The 24,947-nt window shown below is 40.3% G+C and overlaps 1 protein-coding gene across 5 annotated transcripts in view; it reads right to left on the reverse strand.

Annotated features, from left to right (window-relative positions):
* tenm2a (teneurin transmembrane protein 2a) overlaps positions 1 to 24,947 on the reverse strand; it is a 312,955-nt gene that overhangs the window by 48,082 nt on the left and 239,926 nt on the right. For all 5 annotated transcript variants that reach the window (XM_082177233.1, XM_082177232.1, XM_082177234.1 and 2 more), the window contains one exon: positions 15,761 to 15,999. In XM_082177233.1, coding sequence (XP_082033359.1) covers positions 15,761 to 15,999 — 239 coding nt within the window. The remainder of the gene's footprint in view (positions 1 to 15,760; positions 16,000 to 24,947) is intronic.

Below are 24,947 nucleotides of genomic sequence, written 5' to 3' on the forward strand. Positions count from 1 at the left end.
CTCTCTCTCGTCTCGCTTACTGTCTCTTTCACTCTTTCTATCTTTATCTGTTTCAATCGCTCTGCCTTTCAAGCGATCTCTCTGTCTCATTCTGTCTCTGTCAGTATACCTTGCTCTCTGCCTGTCTTAAGGTCGTATTTATATTTTAACATGCAAAAACTTCGGACTCGAATTTCGGACTCAGTGTGCAAGGACCTTTACTCTCTACCTTGGTATCTCAATTCAATTCAATTCAGTTCAGTTCTATTCAATTCCATTCCATCTCTGTCTGTTGGACTCTTAACTTTCTATTTCAATCTATCTCTCCCTTTCTCACAAACCTCTCTACCTGTCTCACTACCTCACTATCTCTCTGCCTGTCTAACTCTCTTCTGTCTCTGGCTGTCTCACGCTCTCCCTTACCTCCATTCTCAATTTCACTATTTTCAATTTACTTCACTATACCTCTCTACCTGCCTCTCTCTTTCCTCACTGTTTCACCCTCTCCTTAACTATCTCCATCTCTCACATTCATCCTATGGTAAGACTTTACAAACCCCTCAATCTGCCTGTCTCACTCTCTACCTCACTATTTCTATGCCTGTCTCGCTCAGTAAAGCCCTGTTCACACTAACAACGATTAAACTGCTGGAAGTTGCCAAGTTGCTGTGCTGTTGTTTTCTTGCAGGGGTTCCTACACGATTTCAGTATCCATCTGTATCAGGTAGTGGATCACTTTCTGCACTCTGATTGGTAGGCACTGTATCATGTCATTGCTCATTTACACATCACATCGCCAACTGTCTCTGTCACTGGAAATCGCTAAATCTATTTGCAAATGAACGATTTCTGGTTCATTTTCGTCATTGTAAACGTTCTCTCTGCCTGCCTTTCTCTCTCTTTGCATCTTGTGGTTTTGATCCAGCAGGTGGAGATTTACAGGATTTACAGGTATACTGTCTTAGTGACTCCGCCCCTCTTCTCACCTTCCCTCTGCTTGCCTATCACACCTAAATCTCATCCCAGAAAATCAATTTTCTCTTCTGTCAAATTCCATCTCCCCCTCTGCCTGCGCTCAGACATAGTCCCCCTCTCCTTTTCTCTCTCTCTAAACCTCTCCCTTTCTCTCTCTGCCTCTTTCTCAGTTAAAGGAAAGCGCTGACACTCTAAGTGTGTCTCTGCTGTCTCTGTCAGCTCTTTTATTTGTTTCAGACGGTCTGGAGCAAACACTGAGATAGCCTTTCTCTCCTCCAGTCCTCTCTCCGTGCTTTTCAATCTACTCCTTCACCTTTCCACTCCTTTGATCTTCCTCAACCTCCTGTCCTTCATTATCCCTCTCTTTATATCTTCATTTGTCTCTCTGTTCTGATGGTGCGTGTCGAGAGCGACTGAATGCTAATTTTTTGATCGATTAAATAATTAACAAACAAATCATTGAACTACAATAACTGAAAGCATCGAGAGACGGGACTCAGACAGATTAACTGCAGCTCAGACACTCTGGAAATCTGCCCTCCATGCTGTGTGTATGTGCGTGCAGCGTAAGCCTAATATATTCTGGACCAGTAGGTGGCAATATTGAGTTAAATCTTGACTGCATGAAGTGACGGGTGTTCAATACAACAGCGAGGGAATGAGACCAATCTAATGAGCGTGAGAGGAAAAGAGAACCAAAGCTGATGGCTTGCTTGATAGTCACTGACGTTAAAATGAACGGTTGTTTTAGCAGAGGATGTGATCTCCTTTTCTGTCTTCACGCAAATTTTGCACAACATTAAGCTGTCTGCTATTTTACGCATGTGTGCAGATCAGGCTATAGATAACAGCTTTATTCTCAGTCTCCTGATGAATATTCACTGAAAGGATCAGCTTTGTGAGGAAATGTGTATGATTAAAACTGTATAAATCAATGCATTATATAGATGTGTTGATGTTTAATTCACCTGTACAAACGATATAGATGGATGGATGGACTGATAGATAGATAGATAGATAGATAGATAGATAGATAGATAGATAGATAGATAGATAGATAGATAGATAGATAGATAGATTGATTTGTGTATATGTGTATGCATGTGTGCTGTCTAGTCTGCACCATAATTATACAGTGGCAGATGTTTACAGCTGGAATATTCCAGAATTCAAAATTTGGCCTGACATGACAACAGCCCTGCTACAAGGTAACCTTGCACAGAGAGAAAGAAGGGATGGATAGAGCAAGGAAAAATAGGAGAGATAATGCATCGAAGGAACAATGGAAAGACATAGGGTGAGAGAAATGCTATACAACAGAGAAGAAGAGAGACAGAAAAAATGTGAAGATGGGCCGCTGAAATGGGTTTAAGGTTGTCCTTAAGGCACAGTTACGTGACAGGGACCTGGAGGAAGCTCTTGGCAGTTCCTGTCTGTTTATTTGTGTGCATGAGCGGGAGACGCAGAAAAAGAGAAAGTCAGCGGACGTATGTGCATATTGAAGTAGGTCTGGCAAGATGTCCCTCTATGATTCAGCCGCACCTGTCATCACCGATTAGACCTCTGTGACCACACACACACACACACACACACATATATAGTCATAAGCAGGTGGCAGGTTTCTCTCTGCTAGAACGGATCCATATGCCTGTGTACTATGCTGGTGTTGGCTGAGCTGCTTCTGGCCCGAGTGGAAAGTAAGTCACATGCGAGTGGACGGCCAGGACCAACCTCACCCCGAGACATGGCTATAAATAACACAATGGACAGCAGAAACACAAACACACACACACACACACACACACACACACACACACACACACACACACACACACACACACACACACACACACACACACACACACACACACACACACACACACACACACACACACACACACACACACACACACACACACACACACACACACACACACACACACACACACACACACAAACCATTTTCACATTTCGGGGGGAAATATCTGTTAAATGGAGCTGATGTCTTATTAATGGCTGACAGTATAATAACATTAGCTCATTAGCTAAAAAACTGAACATACAAGGAAATCTGTGGAAGTTTCTGTTGAGTTCCGAGTCCATGCAGGCCTGCTAGAAACCAAAATAAATCTCACGGCCACACATTTTATAAGCACTATTGCTCCCTAAGATGTTAAATATGAAGTGAACAAGAGGAAAGAGATGTCTTCATATCTGCTCATCATAAAGAATACATGCGCTTATTTCCCTACAGATGTTATATATGAGGCTGGGCTCTTGCATGAATTTCTCTGTAGGCAAGCAAATACATTTTTCATAAAGAAGAAGCAACTCTGTCTACATACCTTCATCTGTTTGTATTTTTTCCCTCTCACTCTTTCTTTCATCACACATACTAACAGCTTCTAGCATCCACACCTATGAGTGGCATGCAGCTAAATTATATTATTTATCTTTCATGCCTTGAGTGTGTCCATGTGCAATTAATCTGCATAGTTCCTCTGACAGGCACTTTCTTGAGAATTCAGAGTTGTGCGTTTCGTGGAAGCTTTCCCTGCTAAAATTTGTCTGATCAGCAAACAACGAATGTGGGAAAATGCTCCTTGACTCGCTTGGCAATTCTTGATAGAGAATCTCGCAATCTCACAAAAACACTCCAGGCATTGTGTGTGTGTGTGTGTGTGTGTGTCATTGAGCTGAGGGACATACTCTCAGGTCACCTTTCTAACATACCACAACACACGGCAGAAACCAGGACATCCTATCCCTCCATCCACACACACCTCTACTCAACATATCACACAATTACACAGCCATAATTAGAGCGCAAAAGAGACCTCATATTACTTAAAAGGTAATTTTCCCTTACCTTATTTTTGCGGTCTCCTTTGGCCTCCATAATAAACGCACATTAACTCTTCTAATTTCCCGCTAAATTAACAAGACTGACCTCAATTAGGACACTAATTGTAAGCTGAGACTATCCTGGACGGCATTTGTAATTGGTTTACGAAACCTACTGTAAAAGAAGAGAGAGAAAAAAAAAAACCTCACCCTTTTCCAACATCTCATCTGAAACAGTAACACATTAACAGTAACAACTTAAGATTCTCACTGACGCTTACAATAAAAGAAGCAAACATGCTGTTTTTACTACTAAGAATGAATAGGTGCTGATACTAACATAGTCATATGCTAATGAAGCTAGTCAAATGAGGCAGATACCAACACTCTAATAAAAAAAACCTACACAAGGTTAAAGAAAACACGATCCAAGCTATGTCCAAAATCATATACTGTCTGAATAGACACTACATTAATGAGGAACAAACCTCATGAACGTTATAACCTATGTTCTTCAAAGTAGGAATGTAGTATGAATGCAATCAGGATGTAGGCTACTACATTTGCCATGTTGTCATTGTCATGTGACCTATGAGTCAGCAAATTATCTGTGGGGTATTTTGAGCTAAAACTTCACATACACACTCTGGGGTCAACAGAGACTTATTTTACATATTGTAAAAAGGGGCATTATACCACACCTTTAATTCTTACTTCAAAGTTTGCCATTTCATGTCTGCAAGTCTGCAAGCGGATTGTTAGAAAACGATATGCAAATGTGAATGAACAATTTCCATATTCAATTAAAATGTAATTCAATGCAATTTTTTTATAAAGAGTAACATGTTACTAATAAACCAACACCGCTTATAACTGTCCAGCTGACATCAGTCAGAAATGGACATACCTGAATACATCACTTTTTTACAGTAATAGCTAGACTACATCAGAAATGTGTTTAGTGTGTGTGTTTGTGTGTTTATGGAGTGGGAAATAGAATAGGGTAAGGCTAGATGCCAATAAGAAGCCTGGTCAAAAGGCTTTGAAATGGAACTACAAAGCACTGGGAGATTCCCATGGGCTCTGTGTATATATGCATGTGTGTTTCAATAGAGTCTTGGCCTCTGTCTCTTGAGAGAGGGGCAAGTTCAAATACACAGTTAATGAGTGAGGCAGCCATCAATAGCATCCTAATCCATCAGAGAAGCACTGTCGTCACACAAACACACAAATACACACACACTTCCTCCAGGGGCCCAGCCCAACTAAATGATGCAACTGAAAGCTCATTGCCTGCACTCCAAAGGTTGTTCGTCACTCGCCCCCTATGTTCAGAACACAAACATGCATTAAATCTATCATTTAGGCTATATGCACAGTAACATACCAAAATCAGAAGAAGAATTATTTGAGAACTGGAAGGAAAATTCGCCTATTTGTAATAAAAAATGGTACTAAAAGTAGGCTTCATTGCCAAACAAACACAAATTCTTATTTATTTATTTTGATATGGGGTCAAATGTAAACTGGACATCTCGACAGTTTTCATGAGATTCACCCCCAGTTCATTTTTAGAGAAAAATAGAGACAGTAACCATATGAGAAACAGAGCCACAAACACATCTGATAAGAGTTTTTCAGCGCAGAGCTCAATACAGTGCAGGAATGGCTGGTGCTCTGCAAACCTGCTTATCAAGACACAAAGAGAGGAGCTTGTGGTATGCTGTTTTTGTATGCAGTCTGTGTATGTGTGTGTTGTGCCTAGAGGCTCATCCATTCACATTAGCGACAGGAAATGAGAGGCAGCTGAAATCACGAGCTAGATCAATGGCACACAGAGATAGACACACTCGCCCTATCTCTCTGTCTTCATTATGGCCGCCTCCCTCGTTCCCTCCATCTCTGTCTCTTCTTCTGGTTTCATTACGAGACATTCTGACGTATTTCAGGTCTGTCTCTAGCACTCAGGGGTCTAACGCTATCGCACGTCCCAGGTGAGATCATATCGGCACTTTCTCTTGATGTATTTTCATACTGTTCATTTTTTATATCCAACTTTTTCACATCCTCCTTTCTTTCCTTTGAGATCAGAAAATCCTTGATGTCTGTAATGGAGATTGTTTATTTGTATGCCAGCACTGCACAATTGTCTTTGCAGCTATGAAATAGTAAGCTTTGTTTTTTCTTTCTTTCCAAAGTCTAAAGCAGCACACATCCTCATGTCCAGTTCAAAGACTCGCCACATGTGGCATCATTGATTACTGGTATCAGCGAATGCAACCCCTTCAAATGTCATGATTATAAACAGTTTTTGAGCTGAAATCAATCTAATACCTTCAAGAGCCTCTTTTATTACGGGTCATCAGCGGTCATCGTGTCTTTTTACTGACGGCGCTTGATGTGTTGGAAGCCAATCAGTCAATGATAGAGGTTACAGACTGAAAGTTTTACTTCAGAGAAGGCCCTTTGTTAGACAGGGACACACATGAACAGAGAGGAGGTCCAGCTGCAGATGGACAGTACGGGTTAGCCAGAGCAGCGGTGGACTAACATTAGCGCTGCTAACATTAGCACTGGATGAGGGGGTTCGTGTGCATGCGATCGGCTGACCACCGTGCCAGAAATGAAACACATCAATCAAAACCGACAAGGACAACGATGAACAGAGGAGAAGATAGGAGATGAAAGCCGTCCTTCACACGCTCTCTCTCCTCTTTAGAGAGATCTTGCACTCTAATGTGTGCCAGCGCGAATGCTCTCCCCTCCAGCCCGCCGTACTGAAGTGAACTTGTGTCCCTTTACCCTTGGTGCGACTTCTCTTGACCTAAACAGTCTGTTGAGAGTCACCAGCTTCCAGACTACAACTCCTGCTGCTCCTGAACCAGGATTACACCATACACGCCATATGCTTCCTGTTCCCTATGTACCATATGTTGGTGCAGTGTCAAAGTCCAGCTTCCTCTTTCTCTCACTGTCTCTATGTCCCTCAAGACTGCCGTGAGATGACATGTCGAGGTCACCTCAGAGACACAATGACAATGTGGAATAAAGCTGCTCATCTGACACACACATGCTCATGCACACACACATATAACTAAACACAGCAGCACTCTTCATCTTGTTTGCAACTTAGATGCAAATTTGGTCATCCTTTACTCACCCTCATGTCATTCCAAACCTGTGTAACTTCATTTCCTCAGTATCATCATAAAAGTGCACCATATGTGTTTGTGTATGAATAGTTACTTTCCTCATGCAAAGCTGTCATGCTTTCAGAAGACTTACATTACCATTCAAAAGTTTGGGGTCAGTATATATTTATGCATTACATCAAAAGTGACAAGGATATTTATAATTTTACACAAGATTTCTATGAATAAATACTATTTCTATTACAATTTCCTTAAAAAAAACAAAAAAAAAACATTAAGCAGCACAACTGTTTTCAACATTGATAATAACAAGAAATGTTTCTTGAGCACCAAATCAGCATGCTAAAATGATTTATGAAGGATCATGTGACCCTGAACACTGGAGTAATGATGCTGAAAACTCAGCTTTGCATCACAGGAATAAATAGAAAAGTATTTAGTATTTCACAATATTAGTGATTTTACTGTATTGCTTAAAATAAGAGACTTCTTCAAAAACAATAACCCCAAACTTTTAAACGGTAGATATGTATAATGTTTAGGAAAGTTTTATGATGCTTTCACATCTTTTTCCCAATCACTGTTACTGAATGAAAAAGAGCAACCAGCACAGTATTCAAAATGTCTCCATTTGTGATCTATGAAGACAAAAAGTCACACAGGTTTGAATAACATATGGGTAGTAAATGATGACAGAATTTTCATTTTTGGGTGAACTCTCCGTTTAAAAATAATGTGAAATTAAAATCGTTTGTATTAACTTGATGTCCATGATGTTATTGTGCATTATCCATGAGTTGACATTACTCATAAACATTTTTTTTTTTTTTTTTTTTTGCATGAAAATGTAATAAATTTGCCTCTGAAATTACTTTTCTTTTCTGCTGATTAAAAGCCTTGTGGGTTGTGGAAAACAATATTAACAATAATATAATAGCAAAACAATCACAATCCAATAAAACATCCTGATGGATACAACAAAGTCCTGCTCTACATAATGTGCAAGTGAACATTCTGTTTCACTCCAAAATACATCACATTATGGAAATTAATGCAGTTTTATGTTTTCTTTAAGATCCCTAAGCTACATCAGGAAGCATGCAGTTAAAACTGTCTTAGGCAATCGATGTGTTTTCGGTGGTAGTGGGGTGATGTTTATGGATGCTGCCTGACTCCTCAGACCGCCCCAACACTGCGGCATGCGGTTAGAGAAAGCGGCTCTGATTACTCAATAACGCTTCAGACAGCGGTGCGTTATGGATGGAGGTGCACGCATCGGCTGGCGTGAAGGTCAACGGCCCAGAGTGGCGATGAGCATTTGAGTCATTGGTGGGCAATGAAGGGAAGTGATGATGCTGCTAAAAATACAGAGAGAAGGGGGTACAGAGAGAGAGAGAGAGAGAGAGAGAGAGGGAGAGGGAGAGAGAGAGAGAGTGTGTGTGTGCAAATTTGTCTTGTGTCTACTTCCATGACACTCACCACACGGCCTGTCTCCACTGATGTATGAGCTGCCTCTGTATCCGCACAACACAGAGGTGACACAGAACTCACATGCACCACACACTATTGCCATACCCACGCACAACTTTCCCAGCTCAAGGACACTGATGCGCACGGAAAACGCACGGTGATCTAGCAGCATGCTAGTTACTAGAGCAACATATTCTTGTGGTTCTGGAACTAACTAAATAAATAAACAAATACAAATAAAAGTACCTTGTGATCAAAAATAAATAAAATTCAATACATTTAGCAATAAATACATTTGGAATTATAATAATTTAATAATTCATAATTAGTTTAATAATTTTATATTAATAGTTTAAATAAATTAATGATAATATAATCAAAAACACTAATAAAGCTAAATAAATATAAATAACTCTAATGCTAATGATACAAATAATACTTTATATAATTTTGTAATTTTAATAAATACATTTACTGTAGGTATGTTTGTATGTATGCATGTATGTATGTATGTATGTATGTATGTATGTATGTATGTATGCAGGGCTTGACATTAACCCAAATGCGGGTGGATTTCAGCAGTGTGTAACACAATCACTCCTACTATAGCCGCTTTTGCGGGTTGAAATTTATGTATAATATATGTAAAATTTTAAGGCATCTGAAATAATTAAGTGAAATAATAAAGTGCAATGGAGTGTTGTCTAAAATCTAGATTTTTCAATACATATCGATACTGAAATATCTGAAACGCTTCCAATACTCATTTTCTGCAGACACACGATTCCAGCTGTGCTTTCTAGATCACATCTCTCCGACAACGAGTTGACGAACCAGCCTCCCCTCATTCACTCGTTTAATTTGCTCCAATGAATATTGTTGGTGTTACAGGGCTTGAATTTCGGCTTAGGATTGCGTATCATTTTACTCAATCCCGCAGCTTTTGGGTGTGAACACATAACACCACTTCTCAGTACTAAATTCAGTTCGTTTTCACTGCTTATTGCGCTTAAACAGTCAAATACACACAACATAATGTCAAAAGGCCTGTCTTGGTGAGTATTCACGTAAAAAAAAAAATGTTTTAAGTAAACGTAAACAGTTGAGAAAGATGTATAACAGTATAATGGATCTGTGTGTCAGTTTTTAAATTGACAGCAGCCTAATATACGTATCTGCTGCCAAATTGAGATAATTTTTTTGAAATATCTATATGGCAGTTTTTCCCCATGGTATTGATGTCAAAATTGTGGCCAGTGAAAATGCTGAGTAGTAACTTTGGAAAACCACTAGTCACAGTGGCTGGTGAGCAAAAAAGTCAATGTCAAGCCCTGCATGTATGTACTGTATGTACAGTATATGTGCTAACCATAATCATTATCCCAACATAACCCTTAGTGAATCAGTGGACAAGGACTGGTTGCTGTTCAAGGAACCTAACCCAAACCCTATGCTTGACCCTCACCCTAAAATCTGACTGTTAATAACTTCCAGGACCAACAAGAATTTGATCAAAGAAAATGGTCTACTTGTGTATAACATGTTTATCAGCAAGAATGCTTGACTTGCAGTTTACGGTGTGTATTTTAGCTGTGTCAGTGTGCCATAAGTGAGTCGTCATCTTCCTGTTGCTGGTCTGATGTAGTGTATTTTCCTCACCGGGCTCTGAGCCATTCAGACTGCAGCCTGTGGAATCAACATGTAGCCCGATTGAGTCTAAACCTTGTTATCTCTGTTACACATTCCATCTGCCCCTGTCCGCTCTCCCTCTATCTCCCTCTTCCTCTCTTTGATCACTCTGGGCCAATGAATCAAGCAGTCTTTAGCGCAGACGAGACCGCGAGGGAGCTGCTGAGCGTTTGTCTTCTCCACAACATATGATGACAGACCTGTTTCTCTTTTGCATCAGGACCGCTCACCTGTATCCCAGCAACCCCTTCCCTGCTGTAGCAGCCTCACAAAACAGTGGTGAGAGTGATGTCATGAATGCATGTAACAAGTCTCTTCTCTTGTTTGTTTTGACACTTTTATTCTCTTCTCGTCATGTTTTTTGTCTCATCTCTATTTCTCATTTTGTCTTCTCTCTTCGCTGCTTGTCTTCTCATGTTGTTAATTTGTCTAATTTATTTCCTTTGTCTCAACGCCTTTCATTATCATTTCGATGAATCTCTGTTTCTTTTGTCTCATCTTGATGCTTCTCGTTTGTCTCATCCCATTATCTCTATTTAATAATTTTCTTCTCATCTTTGTTTCATTTCTTTCTGGTCTCAGTACTTCTCTTATCTTCTTGTCTTATCTCTGTTTCTCTCATCTTGATGTTTCCCCTCTCGTTTTAACCTCATCTTGTGTTATTTTGTACAATGTCTTTCCCTTGTCATGTCTATTCTCGTCAGGTCTCATCTCTTCTCAACACCCTCTTCTCGTATATTGTTTTGAGACTTTTATTCGATTCTCATCATGTTTCTTTTGCGTAATTTCTATTTCTTGTCTTATCTCATCTAATTTTGATGCTTCTCTTCTCATTATTTTGTGTCATTTCATTCTCATCTAAATCCTTCTTATTTTGTCTCAAGACTTCTCTTAACATTTCATCTCATCTCTGCCTCGTGGTTTTATCTTGACGCTTCTCCTCTCATTTGCTCTCATTTGTCTCATTCCTTTTTTTAATTTTGCCCTGTCTCTATTAGATTTTTTCCCCTCTTGTTTTGTTAATTTGTCTCATCTCTTTCTACTGTCTCATCTTATCATGTCTTAATTCATGATTTTTCCCCCACATCTTTCCACTTTAATTCGGTTCTCATCTTGTATTAATTTCTGTCATCTTTTTCTATTGTCTCAATGCTTCTCATCTCATCTCTTTTTCTTGTCTTATCTTGATATCTTGTTTCACTTCTCGTTTGGTCTCAGCTTGTGTCATTTATGTCTAATCCCTTTTTCCCTTTTACTGTATCTCATCTCAACTTATTTCACCAGGTCTTCATCTTATGAGGTTATATTGTCTCTTCTCTTTTGTCTCATCTCATCTTGATGCTACTCTTTGTGTCTCCTCCTCTCTTTTTCCTCTCTTTTGCTCTACTCAAAGATAACTACTCTGCACACCTGTGTGTGCGTGTGTGTGCGCGCGTGCGTGTGTGTGTGTGTGTGTGTGTGTGTGTGTGTGTGTGTGTGTTTGTGTAAGCCAGGGGGAGCTGATATGTGTTAGTACGAGCATCTGTGAGCTCTCCTCTCATGGTGCTGAATTTAGGCTTTCAGTGGCTACGGTGCCGTTCTGGGACAGTTATCCATCCCCAAAGAGAAAGCAGCAAAAAGGAGTCTTTCAGGCCTCCAGTAAAAGATGTGGAAATAAAAATAACTTCTTCTTTCTCTCCCCTGGAAGCTCCTTCCATTCCCAGGGAGATTGGGCATCTCTCAGTGGACTAGCAGCCACGTCTGTGTTGGAGAAAATGCCGCAGTGGCACATTTATCTGTTTGTGGGGATGCACTAATATACAAACACACACACAGAAATGTGCACAAGTCCATAAACACAGCTTAAGCAGGGGCAGTTTCTGACAGTTAAGACCTCCATCAACTGAATACTGCTGACAGTGCCGATAGAATTACCTTTAGAAAAGTAAATACACATTTATTGAATTAATCATCCCACTGGAATGAATCCTGTTCAGACCAAAATAAAAGTCTGACCTCTGATTTCAAACAAGTTACAGCTGTTATACGAGTCACTACTATTTGATGATGTGTTTGGACACTAAGTAACAATTACAAATACATACATTTAGTTGAATTTCTTAACAAAACATAGTGGCATCTGCACAGTGAGACAATCCGCATTAAGATTATTTGGTTCCCCTGGGCACTGACACCTAGAGTACTTGCCCAATTGCCCAAATGGTTAATCCGCCTATATCTGCAAACAAATGAAGCCAGATACTTTTGTCAGTACTAACTTCACTTTTCACTTTGAGATATTTTTGAAATGACTTTTAATTAATTTAATTAATCCACAGATGTAGTTCATCACATTAACTAACAATGTTCCATTAACATTTGACAACCAGAAAGAGACTTAAGACTTTTTTTTTATCTTCTATCTATTGTTTTAAGATTTAAAACTGAACAAATCTTAAAATACACTTCTTAAAATAAAAAACTTTAAATTCAATTCCACTTTGCCCTCACAGGAATAAATTAGATTTATTCAATGTTAAAGTATTATATTAAAATAGAAAACAGTTCATCTCAATTGCAATAAAATTACAATATTACTTTAAAATTTCACTTTAATGTCCAAACACTTTTTGAGGCCTCTATGCTGAAACATCGTTCCTCTGGCTTTCTGTGTAGTGTTATTTGGAGCGGGATAATTGAGCCGAGTTTCAGACAGCACAAAAGACTGTGGAGCACTGAAGGACATGGGAAAGGCAGACGGGTAGTTGAATACACGTACAGCGACGCAGGCAGGAAGAACAAGGGCGTTTGTGCTGACTCCTGCACTTGCTGACTGCCCCATCTGTTGAGCGGCGTCTCCAGAGAGAAGAGGGGCAATGCGGGTCCGTGTGACACATCTGCCCCTTGCTTGGGGCTTTTAAATAGAGACACAGAGGGGACTGAGGCATCCTGCCAGAGCAAAACTCCACAACCCAGGTGTGCTTCTAATAGAGGCCACAGAAAGCCAGCCTCTTCCTCTGTGTCCGCTTTTGTCTGTCTATGTGGCTTTGTGCCTTTATCCTTGTCTCACTTTCTCTCTGATGTTCATTGAGAGTGTACATTTTCTCATTTTCTCATTTTCTCTTGTGTTCTCATGCTGTTCACACCCTCAGTATTAAAGTCATCCAGTGTGAAGAGCGAGGACTCATTTCTGCTCTCAACTGGGGGTCCTTACGATGCTTTGTGAGGTGTGAGGGGAAGGCCAACGTTTCTCCATTATCCAATAACTTACACTCACAAAAGACAAAGCAGAGACGCCTTATTGAAAATAATAACAAGTGCAGTGCAGGTTAAAGACGCATGGCAATGCTTTGCATTTAAAGGTGAACTAAGTAACTTTTTTTTACCTTAACTGAACAGCTTCGGAGTCATTGGAATGGTTATATTACTTATTTCGGGTTGAATGGTGGTCGTTTCGCACCCCCCGGTGCCCGTGAGCGGAAAATACGCACTTGCAACTTTGAGCCGGCCGCTGCGTCAGGAAGTCTCGCGTGATATCAGGTCTCGCGATGTAAACAATTGCTTTACGGCCAAAAGAAATCTGCTAAAATGCTGTCATTATTGCACTCCCTCACGCAGTCCGAACCCGAATGAAGAAGACGTTTTAAAGAATGTCCCATCTGCTTTGATGTCGTTGATCTATAGCCTCTGGTGTCTGAGAATCACCAACGAGTTTTTACAACAGTGTTGTCAAATATCTATTCCGAAGCTGTGGGGGGAGCTCTAGAGAGAAACCTGCGAGCAAAAAGCGAGAAAACAGCGAAGAAATCCCGAAGCTACTGAGTGCTGCTTTAAAGTGTCCTCCACAATAAGAGGTTGACTTTGTCTTTAGGTTGACTTGGATATCCATCGAGTAAACAAATACGTTGTAAATAGACTGAAATAATTGTTCACAAGTATATTATGTAGTTTACTTAAATAAGCCAAATAATAAAACAACACAAAAATAAATCAGCCTATAGGATTTCCCCACTAAAGAGGCGAAAATATTAGGGAGGGACAATTTGGGGAGAGATCAAGTCAGAACTGATGTCCTGCGTGGTAGATGCACACATTTGAATTGTAACATGCTGATCTACCCGGCGGGACACAAGCTGGCATACATTTGCTCCACGTCTTATAAAATGTTCAAAAATGTAAACGTCTGGGTGAAAGTATAGAGCAGAAAGAGAGCTCAATTCAATCTGGTTTTCTGTGCAGTGTATTGGATCCGTGCATTCAGCCTTAAAGTGAAATCATTTATTTACTTGAATAGCTTTAATAAGGATTAATCTATATTTAATTTATACAAATATAGATGTGTGCTTGAAAGAATGAAGAATGTTGTATGCAAGTTGTTATAAAGAATGCATAGGACTATATCATTTATTGAAAATACCATGTTCCTGTTTCTTTATCATAAGTGGTTTGATTTTAAGATAAATTATAACTAAACCCATTATGATATTTGATTACAACTAAACTAATACAATTTAGATGACTAAAATATGGTTAAAACTAAATGGCATTAAGTCAAACGACTATGACTAAAACTAAATCAAAATTTGCAGTCAAAATTAACACTGCACAGCAGGTATGTTTATATGCACAAATTTTCATCAATCCTATTATCCTAATAAATCCAATCCGATTTTAGATTCTGAAAGTTCTGTTTATATGAACCCTAAACTTTACAATCCAAATTAACATTTTTATTTACATGTGCATTTAAGTATTCTGAACAAAACATCAGTGCATGTGCAGTGCCCCAGTCACTGCATTCAGAACTGGAGAAAGCTAATGTCACTGGAGCTACAGTGAGTATAATTGTCGTTTATGCCTTCATGACATACTTAAAAGGACCACCCCTTTCAATCTGATCGAAATTTCACTTGGATTGAGCCATCAATTATTTGGGTGCATGTAAACATTGCTAGTGTGACTCTATATCTTGAATATCTTTTAAATTTATCTCACAATTACTTTTTAATTTTTTCACTCTGTGGCAGAAATGGTCTTCTGTAGAAGACAGAGTCCTTCTAAGATATACACTGAATAAAGCCAGCTGGGTACCTGTGATGCATAAAGCACAAGGCGATCGTTGCTTTTAATAATTCAGATCTTAACAATGTAACAGGTTCTAGTCACAGTTCTAGTCACAGATCATCCGGTATGAGTTAGGTAACATTTCTACATTTCTCCTCAGGCACATTCAATAATGAGCAGCATCTGGATAAAATATGCACACACATATACAGTACACACACACACACACACACACACACACACACACACACACACACACACACACACACACACACACACACACACACACACACACACACACACACACACACACACACACACACACACACACACACACACACACACACATTAATCTAATGATGAATAGCCTACTTAATCTCTATGTGGAATTAAATGTTCTGCTTATTGCTATTGCCGAACAACTGTTTGTACAGATATAAGTGTTCATTACAATGCCTAAATGAGTCTCTCAGATGATTTAAAAAAGTGATGATGCAATAACGTAATAGTCTCCTACATTATAGTGTCTGATTTAAAAATGGTAAATCACAGTCAATACAAAAACAATTAAAAGCTACAGCCAAAAAAGAGAGAATGAGATAATTTACCGATGAAGTAAGACAGCAGAATGGCCAGCAGAGCGGCAGCAGTGATCGCCGACAGGGCCGCACATTTCCAGCTGCAGTACTTGGACGGTTTCTTCAGCTTGAAGGCGCTTCTGGAGAAGGTGTTTCTGGGTAGGAGCCGCGGTGGGGGCGAATATACTGTGCCGGAGTTCAAAGGGTAACCCGGAGATGAGCTGCTAAAGAGAGGTGTGGTCCCAGAAGAGGTCTTAAACAGGAAATGCCTGCAGAAAAGAGAAAGATAAATAGCGCTTTTAGTATTTCAAGCACACATGGAAGGTCACATCCATCCCTGGTATCAAACCTTCTCAGCTGTAGCTTCCATTTCTAAGCTTTAAGGTATATATGAGTGTGAAGTGTGTGTGTGTGTGTGTGTGTTGTGTTGACCGCTGAGTGTCGCAGGCACTTGTTGGGGGTGAAGGACAGTGTATGCAGCGCCTCAGTGTGGTGCAGTGGACATATGGCACACGAACACACGGCACCGCAGGCCTGTCCCGGCCCACCGAGGGACACTTATACAACAAAGTCACTCAATAATTCAAGAGCCTCCGCTCCTTTCAGGTACAACAACAAACACATACTGTACAGAGACACAATTCACTGAGACCGTACGCAGCGGCTCGGCTCTCTGGTGCAGGGTCATTTCCGTTGAGCTGATGAATAGAAACATATAGACAGGAGGATATTGCTGTATACTTCACAGATAGAGTAATCATTATAGCCTTATAAACTGACTCTTGGTGCAGACAAACAGGATGTAATTTGTTAATATCCAGTCTCGGCACCTAGACTATAGAGAGACAGAACATACTCACTGATAATCAGCATTAAGCTAAAATGTGGTTCATAGACCACAGAGTCATGTAACAACAGCCTGGCAGGATCCCACAGAATGCTTTTCAATACGGTGTGCAATTTGAAAGATCTAACAAATGCATCACAAATCACTTTTACCTCCGACTAGCTTTAAAGGGGTCATATAATGCGTTTTCATGTTTTCCTTTTTCTCTAGTGTATCATGTAGCTGTTTGTGCATGTATAAGATCTGCAAAGTTACAAAGCTCAAATTCTCCCACAAAAAGACTTCTATCTAAAAGAAAAGGCAGATCCAGACCTAGCTAAAACGCCTTGATCGAATTCTCCCTCACCGACCTACGCCACTAGGTGGAAATATACACATAATGCCGCCCAAATGCATACGCAAAGAAAGAAGGCGTGGCTTTAGTTATTGTAGTAGTGTTGTCGCCGCCATGTTGTGGAGATGCTGTGTGTTTCTGTGCGAAAGCAGAAGCAACACTTTATTTGGCCTTCCGAAAGTGGACGCAATTAGGAATCAGTGGTTTAGATTTATTTACAACACTGTTCCAGAACAGTACAACCCAAATGTTAGTGTGTACAGAGAATGTTATGGAAGACAGTTTCCTGATCCTGAAAGAGTATAAGGCCGGGATTTAAAAAAAAAGGGCAATTTAGGGCAATCTGACACTTCTGAATCAGAGCCTGTAAGTTTGTTTTATTGTTTGTAAAAGTATTTGCTATTGAGTTTTGTGCAGTGTAGAGTAATGCATATTGTTTGTTGTTCTTACAATCAAAAGTGCAAAGATAGATTTATTTGTACAAACACATAGTATCCTCTGTTCTCCGCTTATAACTGAAAAGCTGACAAACATAGATGCACTACGTGTTCTGTTTCACACTGGTCGCTCAAGCAGATTTGAAGCAGCACGCAACCATTGTGCTTTAACGTGCAGTTGAACCGCATCTTGTGTACTGCAAATACATACGAGTATCAGGTTCTGATCGATCGGCTTGGTCATCTGTATTTTCAGAATCCGATGGGGCTCGAACAGATAAAACTGACAACATTATTATTAACTGTCTTTATAATTGCTTTGGAAGCTGAAGCTTGCGATTATGGTAGGCCGGAATATTTCCGACACACGCTTGAGTTGTTTGGCCAATCACAACACACTGGGTCAGCTGGCCAATTAGAGCACACTGTGCTATTCAGAAGGAGGGACTTTGTAGAAATCGATGCATTTTAGAAAGACCGGGCATAGAGGACCCACAATAATGTACAGTATGTGCGTGGAAAAATAATGTATTTTTTAAACATTAAAGCTTGTTAACAAATTATATTACACCCATCTTTAAAAATAGCATCATACAACCCCTTTAAAAGTGTAATTTCTGTGATACACAGAATTGTTTCCAAAACACTCCTATTTCTTCCCAAAAAGTTGACATGAAAAAAAGATCATTTATTATCAGTGCATCAATACTGATAATACAACAGAAATCTGTGACAAAATGAATACTGAACAACATTGATGCGAAACACCTAAAATCATGTTAAACATGACTACTGAAGCCATGACACAGCTCTGTGTGGGAAAAAAGGTTTATTAGTAACACTGGGGGGAAAAAAAGACACTTCGTCTTTAAGAAATTACGTCACATGGAAAGTAGCTGTCAGAGTGGTCTCTCTGGTGTCACACTGGTGTTCTCCAGTCTCTATTCAGTGCTGTGACACTTACTAACATAGCCTTAATGCTTCAATAGATTATTGATGAAACTTGTACAATTTAGCATTGTACTTAAATAATTTAGCAGTTAATTACTGCTCTGAGCCCCATGCTGGTGTTTCCTGCCCTACAAATGAGAACTTTTAAGCCTGGTCATGCCAGCAGCACGGATGCGGTGTTAAAAAAAGATGTAGTGTAAAATGGATTAGCTGCAGTCACATTGCCGTCGTGATTAGCATGGGGTCATGGGGTTTGTCGTGTTTTATCAGGTCCCGTTCTCTATTAATACCGAATCGAGAGGCTGAGAGCTTTAGTTCGGTCAGTTATCAGCCTAAAAGGTTTGTCTTTGGACCAGCCCACACACACTACCCCCAGACACATCCATCCCTCATACCTCTAACCTACGAGGGTAACGGCCACAGGCTGCTCACTCCTGTGATCTTTAATAGCCTCTTTCCACAAGATGCCTTCCAATATCTCTGGACACGTTCCAGCGGTGGATTCCATTTCCAGAGCTGATTTTTGTTCCGTCGTGCTCCAGCCCTTCCATTACCTCCATCTCTTATCGGCCTATCCCCATACATCCCTCTATCATCCCACACTCACCCATGAATGGACAGACTGAACCCCCCTGCAATCAGGCCTGATGGGGCTACTGGGGTCAGCGGCTAACTAATCTATCACCAAGCGATTTTTAAGCTTTAACCTACAGTGCACCTACATCTGCTTTCTTACATACTGTACATATACACAAGAGAACATGACCAGATAATACTAAACGTCAGTTTAACAAACAGTACTGGTCATTTTATATTTTGAATTATATAAAAAAATATATATACTATAAAAATATATTAAAAAATATATATTAAAACGCAAAAAAATGTTTGATAAAAAAAGAAGTTAATATTGACTTATTTCTGTTTAAACTTACATTTGAGACACGATATGGACAGCTGTCAATTTATGGTCCAAGGAGAGAAAAAAAAAAAGAAAAAAAAAGTATTGTGTCTAAAACATAAGTTCTAAATAAAGAAATAGTAAGAGTAGTATCCTAGTATGGTATGTCCAATTCAGTAAGCCACTTGTTTTGTTCCTGAATAAACTAGTGTTTTAAACAAATTGATTGAATGTATAATACAATAATTTAATGACAGTCACTTTTTTTTTTGTTCCTGAACGAATCAGCGTTTTTGAATAAACCATTTTAGTGAGTAATTCAATGACTCACTCATAAAGACAGTCACTTGTTACTACTGGTGAAACAATGAAAAATCCCCACCACTATTACACAGAAGTACAATCTGTCTGAAATGCATAAACACAGAAACAATAGAGTGAAACAGTGAAAAGTTCCAGTGCTGGTTGACTGTATATGAGCACTCATAGTGAGGACACCCTTTTAGTTCTCACACTTAATTTGTCCCATATTAATATCTTATGTATGTTTCCTTAAGAAAATAAATAAATGAATAAACCTCTCCAAGTCATGACGCCATACCCACCACGTCTGTATTCGCTCATCTCTCCACAATAGAGAAAATAAACCTCAGAAGAAATACAAAAGAAAAAGATAGAGGTCTGTCCTTCACACAAGCCACTAAGGGAGAGACGGAGAGAGTGAGAGCAGGTTGATAAACGTAATGAATGGTAATAAATGATAATAATGCAGCCGTATAATGAAAATAGGCCACACGGAGGATTCCACACGGTGGCTTTACATAACAAAGCTGTTTTCCCCCAGCTGAGGGTGACATCTACACTGCCTTAGGCCTCACTGACTCACACACATGCATAACACATACACACAGAAGTGCACAAACTCATGCAAAACTTGTGTGCATGAACCGGCAGGCTCAGTCAACTGTGGAAAAAAGCAAATCTCGCATTTCTTTGTATTCACACTCTCTCTCCATAACGTTCTTTCCGCCCTTCTCGCTTCTCCAATTGATGGTGTGATGCCACAGGTGGCACCTCCACCTCCCGCTCCATGCCTTTATCTGAACCTGCGTCATCTCGCTTCCGTTCTTCCTGTCAGGTGCGACCGTGCACAAACTGTAAAGGGAACCTAGCAGGTTGCAGGTAGGCAGTAATCAGCCCTGCAATGAGCAGCAGAGTGACAAGAAGTCAGCAGAAGTGCACGTCTAAAAATATAGCTCTGCTAACTTCCTGCAGGCCGCCTCTGTGTCATTCCTCCGCCGTCTGAAGTTGGGCCACTCACAAGGTCAAGTCAGTCACTTAAATGCCAAATCATTTTTACCCACGCAGAAGGTTGCAGCCACTAATTTGCCAGCTGACAGGGGTGACGGAGTGAAATTAATTAAGGTCATTTTGGAAGCGTGTGCACTCAAGTTGAAGTGTAACTCATAGCTATTGGCTGAATCTCTATTGAAAGCTCATTTCATCTCGGGACAGTGAGGGGAAGCCGAATGCGGATGGAGTGGCTTAATTGCGGAATGAAATTAAAATGGTTGATTTACATAGTGTGCTTAATTGACAGTGATTTATGTCGAGCATTGTTTGGGAGGGAAGCTGGGGGAAGAGTTGAAGCCAACTGAGATGATGGAAGATGTGAGAGCAAGAGAGAGAGCAAGTGAGAGAGAGAGTGAGAGAGAGAGAGAGAGAGATGAAGCCAGACCAGGGGGTGGACAGAAATAAAGAGAGGCCAGATTGAACCCAAAAAAGGAGTGCTGACAGGGTGGGGTTATGCAGAGGACAGTCTGGAGACAATGGCAGTTTTGCACTTTTCAAAGTCCACAGGGACTGGGAAACTAGGGACATAATGATCTGAAGGAGGAACATGACTTGTTTACTGGGAGACAGGAAGTGAGAGGAGAAGAGAAGAGAACAACGAGAGAAGGAGAGAAGCCAGATGAAGAGATGAACTGAGACAAGAGGGAATAAAATGAAGAAAGGAGAAGAATCAAGAAAAGAAGAGGAGGTGAGATGACAAGAGGAGGAGAGCTGAAAGTAGGCAAGGTGAAACAAGATGAGAGTAAATGAGAAATTGATACTAATGATGAGATGACATAAGAGGAGATGAAATAAAGAAATGAGAGGATATGAGATGAGGATAATTAAAGATTGGACTATAGTCAACAAAATCAAAACAAATGAACTAGAGCAGATAATATAGGATAGGATAGGATAGGATAGGAGAGGAGAGGAGAGGAGAGGAGAGGAGAGGAGAGGAGAGGAGAGGAGAGGAGAGGAGAGGGGAGGGGAGGGGAGGAGGGGAGGAGGGGAGGGGAGAGGAGAGGAGAGGAGAGGAGAGGAGAGGAGAGGAGAGGAGAGGAGAGGAGAGGAGAGGAGAGGGGAGAGGAGAGGAGAGGAGAGGGGAGAGGAGAGAGGAGAGGGCACAAAATGAGACAAAGGAGACCTGATGATATGACATGATATGACATGACATGACATGAGAAGAGGAGAGCAGAGAGAAAAGGAGATGAAATAAAGATTAGGGGAGTCACGATGAGAAGAGGAGGTGAGATAAGAAGAGAAAAGCTGAGAAAAGACAAGCTAAGGCCAGCAGAGATAAGACAGAGAAGAAGAGATAAAATGAAGGAGAGGAGTCAAGACAAGGTGAGGAGATGAGACAAGAAGAGACGAACTGAAGAAAGAAGAGAGACAAGATAAGGTCACATAAGAGATAGGACAAGAGAAGGGGAAATTGACCAAAAGAACTAAAGGAGAATAGATGAGGAGAGAAGAGGAGATACAAATTAGTCCAGAGGAGAAGAGCTGAAAGGAGATGAGGTGAAACAAGATGAGGAGAGGAGACGAGATGAAGAAATGAGAGGGGAAAAAATGAAGTGAGGAGACAGATGATGAAATAAAATAAATGAGAGGAGACAAGAAAAGAAGAACCAAAAAAAAGAAAGTCAAGGAAGACAAGATGAGATGAGGATATTGGAAAAAGAACAAGAAAACAGAAGACAAAACCAAGGAACTAAAAGAGATGAGATGACATGAAGTGAGAAAAACAGGAGAGGAGAGAAAAGGAGATAAAATGAGACAAGAACAGATGAGGTGAGACAAGGAGAACTGATGAGAGATGAGATGAGGAGAGATAGGCAAAGGATAGAAGAGGAGATAAAAAGAGACAAGATAAGATGAGGACAGACCAACAGACTTGATGGGATGGAACGAGGTCAGACAAAACAAGACAAAGAGAAAACATGATAAAAGAGGAGATGAAACAAAAGAAGAAGTGAAGGGAAGGTAAGGTGAGGTAAGGTGAAGTAAGGTGGGGTAAGGTGAGGGAAGGGAAGGGAAGGGAAGGGAAGGGAAGGGAAGGGAGGGGAGGGGAAGGGAAGGGAAGGGAAGGGAAGGGAAGGGAAGGGAAGGGAAGGGAAGGGAAGGGAAGGGAAGGGAAGGGAAGGGAAGGGAAGGGAAGGGAAGGGAAGGGAAGGGAAGGGAAGGGAAGGGAAGGGAAGGGAAGGGAAGGGAAGTGAAGGGAAGGTAAGGTGAGGTAAGGTGAAGTAAGGTGGGGTAAGGTGAGGGAAGGGAAGGGAAGGGAAGGGAAGGGAAGGGAAGGGAAGGGAAGGGAAGGGAAGGGAAGGGAAGGGAAGGGAAGGGAAGGGAAGGGAAGGGAAGGGAAGGGAAGGGAAAGGAAGGTAAAGGAAGGGAAGGGAAGGGAAGGGAAGGGAATGGAATTGAAGAGAAGAGAAGAGAAGAGAAGAGAAGAGAAGAGAAGAGAAGAGAAGAGAAGAGAAGAGAAGAGAAGAGAAGAGAAGAGAAGAGAAGAGAAGAGAAGAGAAGAGAAGAGAAGAGAAGGTGTCAACGTGAGACAAAAAAAGGATATAAGCTGAGGTATTTTTTGTAAGTTCTCTGCAGATACTGATGAAGTCATTGTTGAGGTCATGGTGTGTATTGTGCATGAGGTGATTAATGACCATGTTTCAGTCAGACAGGTGTGTGTTCTCACTCTATATATATATATGTGTGTGTGTGTGTGTGTGTCATTGAGCCCTATTAAATATGCATTGCTGAAAATGGCCCCTGCCACTCATTAGTTGTGACAGCCCCAGAAGACCCCTCATCACCAAACATGTAGTTAGTGTCAAACACCAGTGTTTATTTATTCATTTTTAACTTTCCATTTTCAGATCTATCCCTCATTTAACTGTCTGATCTCACACTCGCTGCCCACACACCTCTGATTGACACCCTCATTATATACATCATTTCTCCACTTTAAATAACCAACATCAGCGCCTATCAAGACATGTAAGTGACTGGTCATGAAATACCTCTCTGTGCATACTGTAATAGGAGTAAAATACTTTTTTAACCACTTTTTCTTTTTTGGACCACCCACATACCAAAACACCCAGCATCAGAACAGGCAGTTCACTGAGACAAGTTTCTCCCTGACCTAAACAACAGTTTTTAAAAACTTTTCTTCACTCCCCATTCTCCTCTTCAACTCCAATCCAACTATGGGTGAGGGGTATTCTAAACACCAAAACAAAGGTCTCCAAAAACTTGTCTAATTATGTTTGCTGGGATTGCTGTGCCATATCCAGAATTTGATCTGCGCGCGGCACGAGTAGAGAGAGGGCCCATAAATCTTCAGCGAGCTGCGGGCACCTGTATTCTGATTGGCTCCTGTTAGGATAACAAATTGGCCTCGGAGCGCAGCTGAGAATTTAAATCTGCCCCACACAGATACCTTGGCAACCACTGATGAAGTCTGAGAGAGAAAGAGGGGGGTGAAAGAATAGAGGGAAATAAAGAAAAGAGGCAGAGAGAAGCAGAGTGTTGCATTGTTCACTTCTCAGCCTGAGCTCAGGAATTCAAACAATTTTCTTTTAGGACAATTTTCCTGCATTTATGACCTAAAATTGTGCAACAATTCTTTTTCTGAAAAAAGGCTGGAAAGTAAATGGTGCAAACTAAATTTGCATGAAGGAAATAGTAGAACTTACTATAATGTGCAATAAAGATCAATAGCAATTCAGTATGCAAATAATACTATGGCATCATTAATGTGTTTACGTTTTGTTTTAATCCTAGTTCCTGTTTCCTATGTTCTAATTTCCCGCCACTAGTTTTTTTCTATGGTTACTGATTTGAATTACACACCTGTTTCAGTTTCTGTTAATAAGTTTTCCATGTGTATTTAAAAACTCGGTTCATTCAGTTATTTGTTTGGTATCATCAACAAGTTAAACATGGTTATTTTGCTAAGCTTTTGTGTACTTTTGTTAGATTTTTTTTTTTAATACAGCTACTAGCTTTAGGAAATTTAGCCACTCACCATAGCATTCAAATGTATGTGAATAGGACACGTTTTAAGTCGATGTGGGATTTTCATGTTAAATATTGAATAAACTTCACAATCAAACTTCAAATCAAATACAGAGAACGCCTACCACAATGTCTTAACCAGGTACCTTTACAGCATCACATCTGGTATAAATGTGAAATTATCTGATATACAACAAACGTACGAATGTATTAAGCGGTTTGTGCTGAAAAGTGTATGTGAATAAAAAACATGAGTGAGACTGCAAGTGCTATAATTAAACATTCACAAGAATCCTCTTCTGAGGTCAAAAATTACATGGCCCAAAGCTAATGGAGGTGAAATGATGCAGAATGGATACTACCATCAAATGCAGAAATAACCGCAAAGACATCTGGTT

The sequence above is a fragment of the Leuciscus leuciscus genome (genome assembly GCF_965113295.1).
Source record: "Leuciscus leuciscus genome assembly, chromosome: 8".
Taxonomy (NCBI): Eukaryota; Metazoa; Chordata; class Actinopteri; order Cypriniformes; family Leuciscidae; genus Leuciscus; species Leuciscus leuciscus.